Source organism: Protopterus annectens, chromosome 2.part1 (genome assembly GCF_019279795.1).
Source record: "Protopterus annectens isolate FY-2018-M chromosome 2.part1, PAN1.0, whole genome shotgun sequence".
NCBI classification, from domain to species: Eukaryota; Metazoa; Chordata; order Ceratodontiformes; family Protopteridae; genus Protopterus; species Protopterus annectens.
In genome coordinates this window covers 1,443,869,877-1,443,889,586 of record NC_056729.1, presented here as the reverse complement: position 1 = coordinate 1,443,889,586, position 19,710 = coordinate 1,443,869,877, and the positions used below count along the sequence as shown (strand labels likewise).

General features: G+C 40.7%; 1 protein-coding gene across 4 annotated transcripts in view; it reads right to left on the bottom strand.

The window, feature by feature from the left end:
* The window catches only part of HTT (huntingtin), a 4,811,037-nt gene that overhangs the window by 3,824,820 nt on the left and 966,507 nt on the right, over positions 1-19,710 (bottom strand). For all 4 annotated transcript variants that reach the window (XM_044062924.1, XM_044062926.1, XM_044062925.1 and 1 more), the window contains one exon: positions 9,653-9,773. In XM_044062924.1, the coding sequence (XP_043918859.1) occupies positions 9,653-9,773 (121 nt within the window). The remainder of the gene's footprint in view (positions 1-9,652; positions 9,774-19,710) is intronic.

Sequence of the window (19,710 nt, the reverse complement as noted above, 5' to 3'; positions counted from 1 at the left end):
ATGAATGGGTTCCTCTCTGTTTGTTTATGCACCACATCACTGTGGTGTTGTCTGTCCTTATCAATAGCTGGCCTGGATGCAGTAGGTCTCTGAAAGTCATAATAGCATTTACTACTGCTAGCATTTCCTTTTGATTGATGTGTAAGTGCTTTTCTTTTTGGGACCATTTGCCCTGAATGCACCGATCTGTCATGTGCGTCCCCCCCAGGCATAGTCCGAGGTGTCTGTTGTGATGACTTGATTTGCTTGAGGCTTGCAGAATGGGAGACCTATGTTTCTTTGGCATGCTTGAGCCCACCACAGAAATTCCTTTTGAAGACATGGAATCAGTGGTATAATTGTTTCCAAACTGTGGCTGTGTTGAGACCATAAGTTTTTTAGGTACCACTGAAGTTTCCTCATATGCAGCTTTGCACATGGGATTAGCAGGATGCAAGATGCCATGAATCCCAGAGCCTGCAGGATTTTCCTTGCAGTCAGCCTGGTGAAGGTTGCCAGTTTTCTGAAGTAATGAGTTAGTTGCCCTTGTTTCTCTGGCGTGAGGTAGGCCGTCTGGGTGTTTGTATTCAAGCTGGCACCCAGAAAAATTATTGTTTGAGAGGGTATTAGTCTTGATTTCTTTTTGTTGACTGTGTATCCCAGAGAATTCAACAACATTATTACAAACGCCAGGTGTTTCAGAAGTATGTGTTTGCTGTCCGCTTGGATCAGGCAGTCGTCCAAATATGGGTATATTTGTATCCCTTGAAGTCTGCAGAAGGCAATTACTGATGCCAGGCATTTCGTGAACACTCTGGGCGCAGTAGATAAGCCAAAGGGCAATGCAGAGAATTGATAATGGGTTGAACCTGCAAGAAATCTGAGGTATCTTCTGCAATCTTGTCTGATTGGGACATGCAGGTATGCCTCCTTGAGGTCCAATGTTACCAGCCAAGACTCCTTGCCCAGCATGGGAAGAAGCTGCTGTAATGTGAGCATCTTGAATTTTGATACGAGTAAATATGTGTTTAGGATGGATAGGTCCAAAATAGGTCTCCAATCTTTGCCCTTCCTTGGTACCAGGAATAGTCTGGAATAAAAACCTTGACCCTGTTCTTGTGCAGGTACCTCTTGAATAGCTTTCATGTCCATGAGATCTGAAATTTGTTTTTCTGCCTCTGCCCTTTGATTGTGTGGCAGGTTTGGCATGCCTCTCATTTTTGGAAGGGTGTGAAAGTGGAATCTGTAGCCTCTGTCTATAATGTCCAGGATCCATTTGTCTTTTGTGACAATATGCCAATTTTTCGAAAATAACGCCAATTTTCCGCCTAAAGGTGCTGCCAATTGAGCCTTGCTTGGCATGCAAAGGGGAAAGTCATTGGTTCTGCTTTCTGAATGGCTGTGAACTATCCTCACCACCTCTTGGTGTAGGTGCTTGCCATTGTCTGCCTCTAAATGATCCTTGAGATTGCCCTCTACCCCTCGGGCGCCTGTATCTACCTCTGAGGTCTGTCCATGGCTGGAAAGGACCAATTTTTTGAAGGTCAATTTCTACTGAAACGTGGAGGTTGTACCTGTAGGAAATCTTTCACTGTTTGCATTGATTTTGCCTTTTCCTCCATTTTCTTTAATACCTCCTCAGCTTTAACACCAAACAATACATCTTTTTGAAGAGGTGCATCTAGTAGTTTAGCTTTGACATGATCTGGTAAGGTTTGCTCTTTGAGCCAAGCATGTCTACGTATGACTGATCCTGTAACAGCAGCTCTACATGAGGCCTTTAAAGCATCAAAACCACATTGCAAGGTATGTTTACCCACTTGCTATGCACTATGCAACAAATCCTGCAACTCCTTCAAGTCTGGTTGCTCAGGTTGTGACATTTTGCTTTTCAACTGAGATGATAAAAACTGTTGATACTTTAACATATGGAACTGACAGTTCAATGCCCTCATGGTTAAGGTGGCAGAGGTGTATACCTTTTTCCCCCACCTTTCTAAAGCTCTGGAATCTCTCTCTGAAGGTAATGGATTTTTGGCAGTGGAGGCCTTAATTCCCTTGGGACCCTGTGAAATAGTTTCTGGGTCAGCCGCATGGCTTTTGTATAGGAATTGGTGTGAATCAGGAACCCGGTAATACCTGTCAGGCTTGACTGGAGCTGGAGGTAAAGAATCTGGGTTAAGGCTGGCCTCTGAATACACATCATCTAGTATGTCTAAGACAGGAGGGATAGCCAGAGGCCTGTGCTGAGGGAGCAAGAGGAAATCCCTGAGCCTTTTCTTGGAGTCTGAGTAATCTTGGCCTTCCCAGTGGAAGTGTTCCCTCAAGGTATGCAAGGTTTCCCCAAAAGAGTAGTCCTCAGGGGAGGAGACAGAGGGAATGGACTCCTCTGCATCAGAATCTTCAAAAGGGGAGTATGAATGTTCCTGGTCTTCAGAATGTTCTGAAGTAATGGAGGCCTGGTTCGAGGAAGGGTATTCTTCCTCCACTCTGGGCCTTTTGTCTGAGGGGGGTTGAGAACCCCTGATAAGAGTAATCAAATCCTCAGCCATTTTGAGCATCTGCTTTTTAAGCATGGGGCATTGAGAGTGGCCCTGTGGAGCTTGTCTTTTAGAATGCATGGCTGCTTTAGATTTAGTGAAAGCCTTAATGGAAAAAGAAGAAGGCCGGAAGACACCTTGAAAGGTGGCAGGCCTGTCTAAACTCTGAGTTTCCCCGCCAAGAGTGGCTTCGGTATCTGTAGTCAGGGTGGGGGCCGAAGAGCCTGCGACCTCGGGCACAGAAGACACCGCTAATGAAATTCATCAGTAGTCAGGGGCTGCGTAGGCGCCTCGCTGAGAACCGGAGCACCAGTAGTCGGCTTTAGCGTGGTGTCGGTAGAAGTTGCGGACCTCGTATGTCGGTCCTTATCTTTGCGTCTTTTACTCAAAACTGGAGTCGGATTATCCGACGACATAATGTAATTAAACTTTTTGCCAAAATAGTGTTGGGCGAACTCCGCCCGACGCTTAATAGTGCATCTGTTGAATGTAGCACAAAAACGACAGGCCGAGACGTCGTGGTCTGGGCCTAAGCAAGGAATGCAGAGGGAATGGAAATCCTTATGCGGTATTTGCTTCCCACATGAAATGCAATTATTAACTTTGTCTGACATCGGTCTGAGGCAAGAAAAGTTTCCCCAACGGGGTACTTAGCTTTCAAGAAAACTTCGGTTGAAAAATATTCGTAATCTCAGGAGCTGGCCGACCGGCACTTGCGAACTGCTTCTGCTTCGGGCACCGCGCGGCAAGAAAGACTGGAGAAAATGGCGTTGGCTGGTTCTTTTATACCGCTGTCACACTGACGTCAGGGAAGAAGCGACGACATCCGACGCCGGACCTAGACTTTGGAATTCGGCCGACCGAGGACCCGCCTAACGGCAGGAAAACCCACCTGTTATGACTGCAGCTGTATGCACGATGAACAACCTGGACTGCAATAGTGAATACACTCAAACATCTACATTTATGGTAGATACACAACTGTACTATGTTCATCATGTTTCACTGTTGCAGTCATTACAATTGGCTTGAATCCCAAAGCTATGGTAGGGAGGCTGGTGCTAAACAGGATTAGGAGAAGCCATCAGGCCCTGCAAAACTGCAGTGGCAAAGCCTGCCCTGGATTTAGAATAGAGAAGTAAGTGATAGTGCTTTGTAAAAGTATGCACTGAACTCCAAGTTGCAGCCTCTAAGATGTCTTTGGTTGGTACTCCTCTGAGGAAGGCTGCTGAAGTGGCTGCTGCTCTGGTGGAATGTGGCCTAATGACCTTAGGCACGGATTTGCCATGCTGTGAATAGCAGAAACGAATGCAGTGGCCTATCCACTTTGAAATAGTCTGCTTTGATTTAGGCTTTCCTTGTGATCCTGCAGCATAAGCTACTAGAAGTTGTTCAGTCTTTCTGAAAGCTTTGGTTCTGTCCAAGTAGAAGCGTAGCTGTCTGTGAATGTCCAAAGAATGCAGAAGTCTCTCACCCTTATTCTGTGGGTTTGGGTAAAAAGTTGGCAAGTGAATTGTTTGGTTAAGGGCCACACTGGTCACTACCTTAGGCATAAATGTAGGGTTTGTCCTCAGAGAAACCCTGTCAGGATGGAAAATTATAAAAGGTTCCACAGCCATGAGTGCCTGTAACTCTGAGACTCGTCTAGTGGAGGTTATTGCTAGGAGCAGAGCTGTTTTCCAGGATAAGAAGTTTATATCAGCTGCAGAGGCTGGCTCAAAGGGAAGCAGTGTAAGTTTTTCCAAGACATAACTGAGGTCCCATGTAGGTATTGGTGCTCTCCTTGGGGGTCTTATGTTTTTGGCTCCTCTGAGGAACTGCCTTAGTAATGGATGGGAAAAAATAGGTGGTTCTGTATTGTAATGAGCTGAAATGGCAGAGGCATAAATTTTAATGGATGAGACGGAAAGGCCTTAATCCAACATCTCAGTTAAGTATTTCAAAACCTGAGGAATATTTGGAACAATCGTGTCAATACCTTATGCCTGGTTCCAAGCACAGAATCTCTTCCATTTTTCTGCATAAGATTTTCTGGTGCTAGGCCTCCTGGCCTCCAAAATAACATCCATAACGACTTTAGAAAGAGGTGTGTCTTGAATGGCTACATTATCTGCCCTGCTGCCAAGTTTAGGGTCCTGAGTTGGCTGTGCAGTATCTGACTGTCTTGTTGAGTCAATAAGTGAGGAATTTGAGGTAGCGTCCAAGCTGGGCTTTGGGACAAGCTCTTTAGGATTGGGTACCAGTGCTGGCAGGGCCAGTCTGGGGCAATCAGAATAATTTTTGGCTTTTCTTGTCTGACCTTGAGAAGTACCTTGGGGAGGAGAGGAAGAGGAGGAAAGGCATATACTGTTAGGTTTTTCCATCTGAAAGATAGAGCATCCACTTTCCATGCTTGCTTGTGATAAGTCCTTGTGCAGAATCTTTGTAGTTGGCAATTGTGAGGAGAGGCAAATAGGTCTATGTCCAGGCATCCCCAGTTCTTTGTTATCATGCTGAAGACTTGTGGATCCAATTTCCACTTGTGGGGATCCATTAGAATTCTGCTTAATTCGTCTGCCAGAGTATTTATCCTTCCTGGCAGGAATTGTGCTTGCAGATGTACTTGGTAAGTCAATGCTGTGTCCCACAAGTTCATGGCTAGTCTGCAGAGGGGTAGGAATGTGTGCCCCCTTGCTTGTTTATGTACCACATGACTGTGGTATTGTCCGTCTTTATCAGTAGCTGTCCTGGATGAAGTAGATCCTTGAAGGCCGTCAGGGCATTTTGAACTGCTAGCATCTCTTTTTGACTGATATGTAGATGCATTTGATTTGCGGACCATGTGCTCTGAATACATCTTCAAGCCATATGTGCCCCCCAGGCATAATCTGATGCATCTGTTGTCAATGTCTGCCTGGCTGTGGGTAAGGTGAATGGCTGTCCCGTGTTGTGGAGACAGGCTTTTGCCCACCATCGAAACTCCTGTTGCAGGCAGGGAATGAGAGTAATTACTGTTTCCAGGCTGTGGCAATGTTGAGTCCAAACACTTTTTAGATACCACTGAAGTTTCCTCATATGCAGTCTTGCATATGGAATTAGCAGAATGCAGGATGCCATGAAGCCCAAAGCCTTCAGAATTTTTCTTGCAGATAACTGGGTCTTTGCTGCCAACATTTTGAAATAAGTAGTCAGTTGTCTGTGTTTGTCTGGCGTGAGATAAGCCATCTGGGCAGTTGTATTTAAGCTTGCACCCAGGAATATTATCTCTTGAGAGGGTACGAGTTTTGATTTCTTTTAGTTTACTGTGTACCCTACGCCTGCTAGCAATGTTTGACAAACGCCAGATGCTGTAGAAGAATGTCCTTGTTCTCTGCTTGAATAAGGCAGTCATCCAATTAAGGATATATTTGAATTCCTTTTTGTCTGCAAAAAGCAATTACTGGTGCCAGGCACTTTGTGAAGACCCTGGGCGCAGTAGATAAGCCAAAGAGCAGTGCAGAGAATTGGTAATGCATTGAGCCAGCCATCTTGCCCAGCATGGGCAGAAGCTGCTGCAGAGTTAACGTTTTGAATTTTGGAATGGCCAGGAATGTGTTCAGGATAGAAAGGTCCAATATTGGTCTCCAGGTTTTGTCCTTTCTGGGCACCAAGACTAGCCTTGAGTAAAATCCCCGTCCTTGCTCTTGCTGTGGTACTTGCTGAATGGCCCTCATGTCCATGAGGGATGAAACTTGTTTTTGTGCCTCTGCCCATTGACTGCGTGGCAGGTCTGGCATACAGTTTGGCCTTGGCAGGGTGTGAAAATGGAACCTGTAGCCCTGGGATATGATGCTTAAGACCCATTTGTCCTGGGTGATCATATGCCAATTTTGAGCAAGAAGTGCTAGTTTTCCCCCCAAAGGAGCTGCCAGAAGATAAGTGCTTGGTGCTGGCAGGGGAAAGTCATTGAGTCTGTTTCCTGTATGGCTGTGATTTTTCTTCTCCGCTTTTGGAGAGTGAAGCACCCCATTGTTTAGGCCTGTATGAGCCTTGGGGCTGTGATCTGCCTCTGGGGCATCTGTATCTACCTCTTTGTGGCCTGTCTGACACTGGAAAGGACCAATTCTTTGCAGGCCAGTTCCTGCTAAATCTGGGAGGCTGTACCTGTAAGAAAATCCTTGATTGTTTACATAGATTTAGCTTTGTCCTCCATTTTCTTCAAAACCTCTTCTGCTTAAACACCATTCTTTGTTTTCTGCACATTCTGAATTTGTCAACATTTTTTCTTTAAGCAGTGACATTAGATATTGCTGATATTTAAGCATATGAAATTGACAATTTAAAGCTCTTACACCCAAGGTAGCAGAAGTATAAATCTTTTTCTCCCATCTGTCCAGGGCTCTTGAATCCCTATCAGAGAGTATAAGGTTTTTTTGCAGTGGACGCCTTGACCCCTATGGGACCCTGAGAGATGTTTCTGGGTCTGCAGCAGGGTTTTTATGAAGAAATTTATGTGAATCAGGAACCCTGTAGTATCTGTCTGGCTTAACAGGAGCAGGTGGCAGAGAATCAGGAGACAGTCTGGACTCTGAAAATACATAATCTACAATGTATAAAACAGGAGGAATAGCAAGGGGCTTGTGCTGAGGTAATAAAAGGAAGTCTCTGAGCCTTTTCTTGGATTCTGAGTAATCTTGGCTCTCCCAGTGGAAATGCTCCCTCATAGTATGCAGGGTTTTACCAAAAGAATAATCCTCAGGAGGAGAGGCTGAAGGAATAGATTCTTCAGCATCAGAATCCTCATAGGGAGGAAGAGAATATTCCTGGTCAGAAGAGGAATCAGAGGAAATGGAAACCTGATCTGAAGATGCATATTCTATCTCTTGCCTAGGCCTCTTATCAGGAGTGGGATGGGATCCCCTGATCAAAGTAATTAGTTCTTTGGCCATTTTAAGCATCTGTTTTTTGGGCATGGAGGCCTGACCGTGAGGATGTTGCACTTGTTTCTTTGTCTTTAAAGATGCTTTAGTCTTTGCCTTTGTAACTGGAGTCACTTTAATGTACAATTTAGTAGGTCTGAAAACACCCTCAGAAGCCGATGCTTGCTCAGCGGCTCCGGACCCATCTGAGGGAATAGTTTCCGAGGGTCCAATACCTTGAGCTTCCAGTGGCCTAGGCGACTCCACGTGGGAGTCTGTTGCGGCCTGCGGGTCCAAAGTAGTGGGCATCAGGGGCTGTGAAAGCGCCTCTGTCAGCCAGCGAAACAGCGACTGGCTTAGAAGAAGCCTCGTCGTCGATTTTAGACCTCGGATGCCTGTCCTTTTCTTTTTCTTTGCGTTTCTTGTGAATTGCGGTAGTCGTTTGGCTATCCGACGGCATCGTGTAATTAAATCTTCTGTCAAAATAGTGAAAAGCAAAATCTTACCTGCGCTTTATAGTCCGCTGGTTAAATCTAGCACAAAACCGACAACAAGCAATGTTGTGGTCAGGGCCTAGGCAAGGAATACAGTAAGAATGAAAATCCTTATGAGGTATTTGCTTCCCACAAGAAATGCAATTATTAACTTTTTCTGACATCAGTCTGGAGCAAGAAAAAAGTTTTCCCCAACGGGGTACTTAGCTTTTAATGAAGACTTTGGATCTGAAATTCGAACACGAAAATCTCAGGAGTCAGCCGACCGGCACTTGCAAGCTGCTTCTGCTTCGGGCACCGCACGGCAAGAAAGACTGAAGAAAATGGCATCGGCTGCATCTTTTATACCCCTGGCGCATTGATGTCAGGGAGGAGGCGACAGCAACTGACGCTGGACCTAGACTTTGGAACTCAGGCCGACTGCGGGTAGCCTGCCAGCAGGATATCCCCAATTGTAATGACTGCAACAGTGAAACACGATGAACATCAACCCCAGTCTTGCATGAATAAATCCAGTCAGAGGTAATTGCCCTTGGCTAGTTTCAGAAGAGAGAAACTACAGCTGTGTTAAGTAAACTTATAACAGTAGATGTTAGAATGATCACTGCTGCAGAAGCCTTAGCTTTATGGGTTATATCCTGCAAAGGATACAACAGCTTCTAAAATTTCAAGCGCACCTTCCAAGCACCCAAACCATTATTCAGCTTCAGCTTAGCTCAGTGATGGCAAACTTATGACACACGTGTCAAAGATGACTCACACCATGACATTTTGGGTGACACGTCAGCGATCACCAACACCCGAGTTACCAAAGACACTACTTTTGCATTCGTTTTTAATGTGAAGTGCATTAAATTATTTTGTGTGAGGAGCTTTTCACATGCCAAACTCAAAAGGTTCACCATCACTGTCTTAGCTGAAGAAAAAGAGTGGATTAGGGGCCATGTCCTTCAGAGCTTTCATGTCAACTAAGAGTGGGAGGCTAAAGCCCTGAAATGCCAGGAAACAAAAAAATATACATCCTCTCTCTAGCAACAAAAACATACAAAAATAGGGTGGATAGAGGAAGGTAGTGGCTACTGCAGCAGTGGTCATTTTGAACATCAAATGCTGTGGTGAATCTACTTACACAACTGTACTATGATTAGCATTAGGATTATTGCTGCTGTAGCCTTAACTATCAATAAGGGTAGGTTACCACAGCTAACAATGACAGAGGAGGAAGGATGAGGGTCCAAGGAGCCCACTGAAATCAATAGGAAGGACTTCTCTGACGCCCCAAAAAAGCAAAGAAAATATAGCTAAATAGGTTCATAGGTTCATACTAGGCTATCTGCCCAAGGGCATTTATAAGCCTAGCCCATAGTTTTGTGGCTTACGCCACCCCTTAGTTTGGAGAAACTATGCCCATTATTTAGCTGTGCCTCTGTCGAGCAGTGACACTGAGGTTGACCATGGGGGCTTATTTATGTAATAAATTAAATACGCAGGACTACGTGGCTTAGTCTGTGACTTCACCACTCATTCCCAAAACCAGCAGTGCAAGATATTTAATGCACACACTAGACCAATGAGCTGATGTATAAATATACAGACATCAGATAGAGTTATACCAGTGGCTAGTTCAAAATGAGCTTTAAAGGTATTCACATAATTATGCCAACTCCACCGACATGTATACTGTTTACCAGAATACATATTCCAAACACAAGGTCATTATCTTTACTTCTACATGTTCACAAGACAGTAATGGTTACGCTACCCAAAGATGAGTTTCTGAAATGTTCAGTCATTTCTTCCACAGGTGTGCTGGCATCATCGTCTTCATCCTGAAGTTGGCCTATCTGCATTCCAGAATACTGGGTTTCTGTGCTATCCATAACCTAGAACATCATTAAAAATGATTACTGTTACAGAAAATATAAACCTTTCATTAATTCACCTAACTACAGGCAGCTGCTAACATGAAGAAAAAGCTCCAACTATTAATTTTCAAACATGTGTGAATGCAGTATTTTGAACAGTACTGTGTTTCTAAATTCTCTCCCTCTAGACACAGCTGAAAATGTTTGCAAAATATTTTTCAGTAAAGTAAGTGAATTAATGTATGGTACATAAAGTGGAAGGAACACTACATGCTGAAGATTGGAATTTTTGAGTATTCAGTGACTTTAGGAAATACTATTACGTACAGCATGAAAAGACCAGGTCAACAAACATGACAATGGATGTGTATACAACTTAGCAAACCTTTTCTGACATAATTAGTTCTGCTTTGCTAAGTAATTTTAAGAGATTCTACACATGTCATATTTAGTTATGTCTTGTGTTGCACTGTTTCAAAGTAATTCTAAGTTCTGTTTTAGCGTTACACTTTACAGAAGCTCTGCTACCTACTGAATGAAGTATATATATCAGCCTTGACCAATTTATATCATCCTCTCCAACATGGTAGAACGTACTACTCTGCTCTCCCTACTACATCACAACAGACAACTTTCTTTCCACTTGCTCTTTAGTTATCTCACGTCATTTCTTAAGTATTTTGCCATTTTTTTGTCTTGACTTGACGTGCATACTTCGCATTCAGTACAATGACTGCTTTTATTAGAGAGCTTACACAACTACCACATATATCCATTTACATCTATTTTATACGCAGTATTATATATATATATATATATATATATATATATATATATATTATATATATCTATATATATATATATATATATATATTTACATATATGGATTCCATACATTTGGTTGAATTACATAGTCGCAAATGATTCCAGGCATTTCACTTCACTTCACTAAAAGCTCACTTGACTGAAAGCTCACTTGGTCGAAGTTCATTTGGTCGAAAAAGGAATATAGACCCTGCTCCACTGCAGTGCAACCCTGGAGTGAGAATATTAAACAAGGGGGGATGTGTGGGGCGTAGCCCCCCACATTATGCCAATAGTTTTTACTAAAGATATATATATATCAATGCATTTCTAATGGATATACCTTCTTACAATAGTGAATACATTAAAATTATGCTGTGCCCCCCACACCCCCCCTTATTTAATATTCTCACTCCAGGGCTGCACTGGAGTGGGGCAGGGGCTATATTCCATTTTCGACCAAATGAATTTCGACCAAGTGAGCTTTCAGTGAAGTGCAATGCCTGGTATAATTTCCGACTAAGTGCAATTCGACCAAATGTATGGAATCCATATATATATATATATATATATATATATATATATATATATATATATATATTTACACACACACACAAATGCACACATACATACACACAAAGAGCTGAGAAAAATCCTACATTATAAAAGTTAAAAATCCTACAGACACAAGCAAATGTCTGAGCACAAAAATCAAGACATAAAACCAACACAAAAAAAGGTTACCAAAATGGGAAGAGCTAGGGGAAATAGCTGATGTTAAAAAGCAAAGGCTCGCTTAAAGTGACCTGTAACACAGGCCACTTAGAATAATAACATGATGAGTAACCCAGTAGCACCGACTTAAAGTTTAAAAGCACGGTTTTATGTTTTACTCAAAACCACAAACTGTTTTAACAGACTATAATAATGAATGCCGGATGATATCACACACTAATATTTCTCACCTATGCCATGCAAACTCAAGATCATCACCAGGTTCCAACAGGAGCCCATCTTTCTTTAGGAGCTCAAGCTTAGCTTGTGATATTGTAAAGATAATATCAGTAAATAATTAACTTATTTTGCAGAAATGTGAACTAGGCTGTTGCAGTCCATTTTCAGCTATTACCTTGGAACTAATGCCTAACTTTGAATGCAATTAACAAGAGACACAAAATGCCAGAAACTCTAGAAATATTACAAGTGAATCAATGTTTTAAGCTTACTTGGTAGTGATAGCTCAACACACTACAGTAACAAAGACTGACTAGAAAACTAGTAGCCTGAGCAGCATGGTAGGGAGGGAGAATATCCAAAAACAGTTTGTTCATGAGGGGAGCCATCCTGACTTGCTGCATGACTGATGTCAAGCAGTGGTGGATTTTGCTGAATGCCACACTACAGGCTGAAATATATCTATCCACCAAATTGCCGAAGCCACTCCAGTGACTTTTGCGTATAAAACAGAGTTAGATGTAAACAGATACATAGATAAATATATATATATGGTAGTTGTGTAAGCTCTCTAATAAAAACAGTCATAGTACTGAATGTGAGGTATGCACGTCAGTCAAAACAAAAAAAACAAAAAACAGCAAAATACTTCAGAAATGATGTCAGATAATTAAAGAGGAAGTGAAAAGAAAGTCGCCTGTTGTGATGTAGTAGGGAGAACAGAGTAGTATGTTCTACCATGTTGAAGAGGATGATATAAATTGCTCAAGGCTGATATACATACTTCATTCAGTAGGTAGCAGAGCTTCTGTTAAGTGTAACAGTAAAACAAAACTTAGGATTACTGTGAAAACAGTTCAACACAGACAGAACTAAACATGACATGTGTAGAATCTCTTAAAATTACCTAGCAAAGCAGAAATAATTATATCAGAAAAGGGTTGCTAAGTTGTATACACATCCATTGTCATATTTGTTGAACTGGTCTTTTGTGTGACCCATGAGTGAAAGTAAAAAAAAGTCACGAGTTCATAGTTCATAGGTTCATAGTTTAGTACTAAGCTAACCGCCCTTGCGAGCCATTTTAAGCCTAGCCAGTTATCCCTTGTGAGACTCAAACCCTGCACCTTGTGTTTGTAACACAAACACCTTAGCCATTAAACCACCCTCCCAACCCTGGTATGTATGAGATTCGAGTGGCCTCAAATCTCATACATGTCAGACTTCTATGTGTGGCACAGATGATATGTTGCCTGCATGATGGTATTCCATGATACCATACACCGATGAAGAATTAGCTGGTCAGTTAGTAACTGGGCTAATGGTCAGCAGACACAGAAAAATAGTTCTCAAGACAGTAACAGTCTAGCAACTCAGAAGACATTTAGGAAAAAGTTTACGACTGACTCAAACAATACTGCTGCTGCCATACAAGCAGTAAGACCAGTCAGACTGAGATATTTCTAAGTAAAATGTAAGTAGGACTATGGGTTTTACCAACTGAAACAGATGTGGGGCATTTTGACAAAAATGCTAAGGAGTGCAGGATTATAAAATAAGATTTAGCTGAAGTGTGTGATGATACTGCCTAACAGTGCGTGTAGGGGTGCAACTCAGTGATAGCAGCATAATACTTGTGAGGGTGAGATAGCTGTGAAGTGGTAGTACTGCCTCTAACAGATTACGAAGGAGACACTGTAATGCGGCTTTGAATCAGGATACATGGGTTGTCTTTTCCCTGGAAGGAACAGTGAGAGTTTGCAACCTACAGGCTGATGCGAGGAAGAATTTGTAGAATTTTTCCGATGACAAAATAGAACCAGTAAGTCAGACTGAGACAGCATTAAGGCACACTATTATGTAACTTGTCTTTATTTTTAACAGAAGTTTGTACAGAGGTACACAGTGGTTTTAGTGTATGACAACAATGATGACCAAATTGGAAAGGGTCTCAGCATTCTGCACACACAGTGATGCTCTTCTATTACAGAAGGGCAAATTTACTTGTTATTCTAAGCATTAAGCTTTGGTCTTGGCAATTGTGCTTCAGGCCAGTTACTTTACATTTAAAAAGGTTATTGTGGTCTACACTCTTGTGGACAAACCCTTAACAAAACCCTCTCTCCATAAGTCTGCCCAAGCATTCGGAACACTATGTCCTGACAATTCCCATCACTTTCTCCTGCCAGCCTGGTCGACATGGGCATACTGAGACAGTGTAGCAACTGCCTCATGTTTACTGACAACCCTCTTTTCCTAGCACATAATTCTTCCATCTGCGAGAAATGCATGTACATCAGTAACCTGGAGTCCAAGCTCACTCACGTCACAGTCAGTAATCCTGATAAAGAGGAGATTGCCAACACAAACACCACACCACTCACATCACATAGCCAAGCACAACACACAGACACCTATGCAAAGGTCCTCAATAAAAACATACCTAAACAGTAGAGACTTCCAAAACACACACACAACACCAAACACATCACACACAGCAGACATTTGACTCAAGAAAGTCGTGAAACCAGTCCAAGATGGTGTCATGGGGTATCACATTATAGGTTCATAGGTTAGTACGAGGCTAATCACCCTTGTGAGCCATTGTAAGCCTAGCCAATTATCCCTTGTGAGACTCAAACCCTGCACTTTGTGTTTGTAAGGCAAACACCTTAACCATTAGACCACCCTCCCAACCCCAAAAAGGTTAACTACATCAAATGTACAGAAAATTAAATCATCCCCATATTTCATTTTCCTCAATTTCTCTAAAAACTCCCAAGAGTCCCTACAAATGTGTGTGTAACCATCCAAAGCTTTTTTCAACTTTAAATCAATGTACTGGCTAGTGGAAGTGTCTTGGAACTAGAGGCATTTACATTGGGGAATCCCTCAAATCTTTGTGAATTTTGGGTAGCCCAAAAATAGATGGTACAGTAGGATGTTTCACCTCGAAAAAATACCATTCATCTTGTGTTATCTGACCCTGGTCTGACATATCTTGAAGTAACCAAGCAATCTTAGCATAAGAAATGTGTACCATATTTAAAGAGGTTTCTTCATAAAAATTCCCGTCGTATAAAAAAAAAAACTATACATCTTATTTAAGTAATCAACATTATTCATAATCACAACCCCCCCCCCCAATCCTTGTCAGGTTTCATCACCCTTAGTCTTTTATCTTTGCTCAATTCACTCAGAAGCTTCAACTCTGTATCAGAAAAGATTTGCCCTGATATGTTTCTTGCATAGCAAAGATCTAAACTCAAACTTACATAGTTTTTCAAAAGTAACTAACTGTAACACAAGTGGGGGGTTGAACTAACTATTCCTTTTAAAAGCATTATAAACATTGTCCAAATCTCTATATTTAAATAGTATTTTAAAATTCAACTTTCTTAAAAAGATTTTTAAATCAATGACCAACTCATCAATTCTAAACATGGCCATGAGAATAAAAGTAAAACCTCTGGCTCAATAAATCAACCCTTTTCATGTCAAACGAGTTATCTGTATAACTGTAAAGAAAATAGTCACAGAGGGTATTCGTAACAATGTCCAAACCAACTGTATAGTTTATTTGCAAGTCAACCTCATCAGGTTCCGAAAGAACAATTAATTCTGCATTCGAGCCAGTTTCTTCCAAAACTGACGAAAATGATGGTCATTCCCACTCTCGGTTGCATTCTTTTGAAGTTATTGGTTGTAACAACAGTTTTTGATCCTCTCTGACCACCTGGGAAGATTTGGGCCTAAAGGGGCAGAACTATTATGTGTGATGTCTCTATCAGAAGGGTTTTCACTGGTGGAAAAATCCTCATTGGGTGGAACCAAAAGACCAGCCGGTTTTGGATAGGCCAAACCCTTGAAATAACCAATCCAATTGCATTCAAACTTCCTCTCTTGCCTTGCTTTAATATTCATAACTTTGTCCACAGAGATAAAAATGTTAGAAAACATGTCTTTGCACTGCTCAAAAAGTAAATCACATGTCATAACCTGCTCCAAATTGGTAGCTTCTTTCATTAATTCAACGATCACTCTTTGGTTGTGTTTAATGAGAACCTCCAATAATTCACAACACTGATGATCGAAAAGCTCCACTAACTCATGATGCAGAGGGAAATTAACAGTTAAAGTATTCGGAAATTTCAAGTGCCGAAGTCCCTTCGGGAGCCTCCGAACCTTAATGCTTTCTTTAAAATAACCATTTTCAACCTGACTTTTTATAATCTTTAAAAGCTTGTCCTGCAGTAAATCAAGGGACTGCTGAATGGTTCTAGTCTCCCTAGAAGCTTTACATTTAAAAGGCAAACTTTGGTTGAGCCAAGTAGTAAGATTGATATTGTTGGAATTATATTCGCTAGGGTCATTGCTGAGAGCCCTCAGAGTAACCAAAAACTCATTGTCAGAAAGATTAGTTACTAAATTAGGAGAAGTCATTTGTCCAGGAGGGATAGAGACAGTCTGAGACCCCATATCATTGTCCATACCAGTGCGAGCTGCTATAACAGAGACCTGTTGGGTTAATTGCTGTACAAGTTGCTCAATAACCCAACCTGGTTAGTTAACACATCCAATCCACACGACAACTGGGAATCAGGTCCAGCACCAGCAGCTATCATCATCTTGACAAACCAGATAACCAAAACACAAATTACAATCCAAGCTGGAACACATGGACACCAGTGCAATGTAAACTAAATTTATTAAAAGTTTTAGTGCTTTCATCAGGATGTAACACAGACTTCCTCAGAAGCAAATTTACAAAGACCAATCCCTCTTTTAAATATCCCTCCTAAAAATCATCACATGACCAAGACAACCAATAATTGAAACAATCCAATTGAACTTAGAATCACAGACATTAAGCAACCAAAAAATGCACTCATTAAAAAATTATTGCCAATAACCAAGAAAAGACAATAATACACATGGTAAAAATAATATATATAAAAATGCAATATATATATATATATATATATATATATATATATATATATATAAAGATTACAATAATACATTTTTATTATTACAAAACATAAGAACGAAGTTTCAAAACACTCATGATGGACAAAGGCAGGGTAAAAGCATTCAACCTAATTTGCCATCTAACCTCTTTCAACTGTATAAGGTCATTCCATGGGCCACGCCTCACATTTTTAATTATATTATCCAGGCCCATAAATCCAGACTGATGCCCAGGATTATTAAGCACATGTTTTGCAAGTGCATTATTGGTGTTGCCCTTCTTAATGTCTAAAACATGCTCAAACATGTTCCTTAAATTCTTTTTTTTTTTTTTTGAATTTTTATAAAGATGTATAGTTATGTGATGGAAATTTTTATGAAGAAACCTCTTTAAATATGGTACATATTTCTTAGCTAAGACTGACTGGTTACTTCAAGACATGTTAGACCAGGGTCAAATAACACAAGATGAGTGGAGGTGAAACATCCTACATATACCATCAATTTTTGGGATAACCAAAATTCACAAAGATTTGTGGGAACCCCATTGAGACCTACAGTAAATGCCTCTAGTTCCAAGACACATCCACTAGCCAAATACATTCATTTAAAGTTGAAAAAAGCTTTGGATAGTTACATATTCGTAGGGACTCTTGGGACCTTTTAGAGAAACTGAGGAAAATGAAATATGGGGATGATTTACTTTTCTGTTTGTTTGATATAGTTAACCTTTTCAATGCGATACCCCATGACACCGGCTTGGACTGGTTTCATGACTTTCTTGTTGAGTCAAATGTTTTTTCTAACATTAACACCTTAGTCACTTTTATGGAGTTGGTGTTAAAAAATAACTGTATATTGGGGGACAATATTTCCTACAAAAAAAGGGCTGCTATGTGGGCAGCATGTGTCCCCACATTTGCTAATATTGTGATGCTACAATGGGAAGAGACGCATGTTTTAGGGCAATCTGAGTCATTACCACCTTGGGGAATTGTACATACGCTTTTTGGATTATGTATGTATTGTGTGGAAAAAATCTGCAGGGGAGTTACAGCTATTTATTGATTATTTAAATTAGACTACCCCCTTTCATAGATTTACTTCCAAACGGAGTCATACTGACATTTCTTAACTGGATGTGCATCTGGTGAAAGATACTTGCAAGAAGAGACTGATAACTAATGTATATAGAAAATCTACTTATTCTAACAGTCTCTTACATTATGGCAACTGCCATTCTGATGATCAAAAAAGGAGGGTTGTTAAGGGACAATTTGTGCACCTTACCATGGTCTCTGAGGATGATACTTTTCATACGGAGGCCATGATCCTGATGAATATGTTTACTTCTAGGGGTTACCCTCCAACTCTGATCCAAGACATCTATGTAGAAAGAAGTCAGAAAATGGCTGGTGATTAATATGTACCCCTGCTTACGATTAATACGGACGATGGATCAGTCTTGGAGATGTTAGAGAGGACTAATAAAAAGGATTTTTCTTTGTCCTTTACTGCTATTTATACCCCTGACTGTCTTCATATTTTTAGAATCCTAAGGAAGAACTGGAACATTGTTTTCTTGTTACAATGAATTTAATGACATGTTAGGTAATGGCCCTAAGCTAGTATACAGGAAAGGGAAGTCCCATAAGGAAATTTTAGAGGTTGCTATTCAAGACGATTAGGAACATCCAGAAAAAAATGGTACGTTTAGATGTGGTTTTTGCAACCAATGCAAATATGTTATAGTGCAAAATGAGATTATTGTGAATGGGGTGTATGTTAACACTAAGTTTTTTTGTAACTGCAACTCAGCTGGTACTTTGCTTACAAACCCACAGAAAATTTAAGGAACGTATTTACAGGAATGTTTTGGTCATTAGGAAGGGCAACACCAATAACGCACTTGCAAAATATCTGCTTAATAATCCTAGGCATCATTTTGGATTATGGGCCTGGATAATGTAATTAAGAATGCGAGGGGTGGCCCATGAAATGACCTTATAGAGTTGAAATAGCTTAGATGGCAAATTAGGTTGAATGCTTGTGTTTACCCTAGTCTTAATAGTTTGTCCATCATGAGTGTTTTGAAACTTCGTTCTTATGTTTTGTAATAATAAAAACAGTATTTATTTATATACGTTACATTTTTATTTACATTATTTTTTGACTTCATATATATATATTATTGTCTTTTCTTGGTTATTGGCAATAATTTGTTAAATGAGAGTGCATTTTTTGTTGCTTAATGTCTGTGATTTTAAGTTCAATTGGAATGTTTCAATTACTGGCATGTGATGATTTGTAGGAGGGATATTTAAAAGAGGGATTGGTCTTTGTAAATTTGTTTCTGAGGAAGTCTATGTTACATCCTGATGAAAGCAGTAAAACTTTTAATAAATTTAGTTCACGCACTGGTGTCCGTGTGTTCCAGCCCAGATTGTAATTTATGTGTTTTGGTTATCTGGATTGTGAAGAGATCATACATAAACTATCCCAACTAAATGTAAATCCTGATGTAACTCAGACAGCAAAATGGCTTACAAACAGAACCCAGGAAATTAGGGTGGTGGCTCTACCTCCTCCAAAAGACCTCTCACTAGCAGAGCCCTTGGGCCATTTCTCTTCGGCATTTACTTCTCAGAGGTCATAGCAAATGTTAATCATTTACAGCTGACCAAGTCTGCAGAAGACTGCATATTTGGCATCATCATAAACTCTCCAAAGGGGAACAAAAACCTCCAAGAAGGCCTTTCCCAAACAAAAAGCTGGTGACAAAACCATCGACTAAAACTAAATGCCAAGAAATGTATTATATCTCTTTGGCAAGCATGGCTTCCCTTGTAACTATCACATTGACAATGCACCTATGAAAGGTGATCCATTTTTCAGGGATCGGAGAACCTATGTCAACATGCCATCCATTGATCACCACATATCCACTATTGTAAGAAGTCCAGTTTCATCGCAGAACTTGTTTTCAAGGGTATGGCATCCAGATCCAGAGATTTAATTATTCCACTGTTTTGGCTCTCATTGGGCCAATCACTGAATATAATGCCTCACTGGCATGTACCCATCCAAACACTTGTGACAACTGGACTGACCACAATGCATGATCTCTAAAATAAAATAATAATATTGGGCCTAAAAATCATACAAATTCCATTTATGTCTATGTCCTTTATCTCCTTCTAATATTCAGTACTTCAGTTACAGTTTG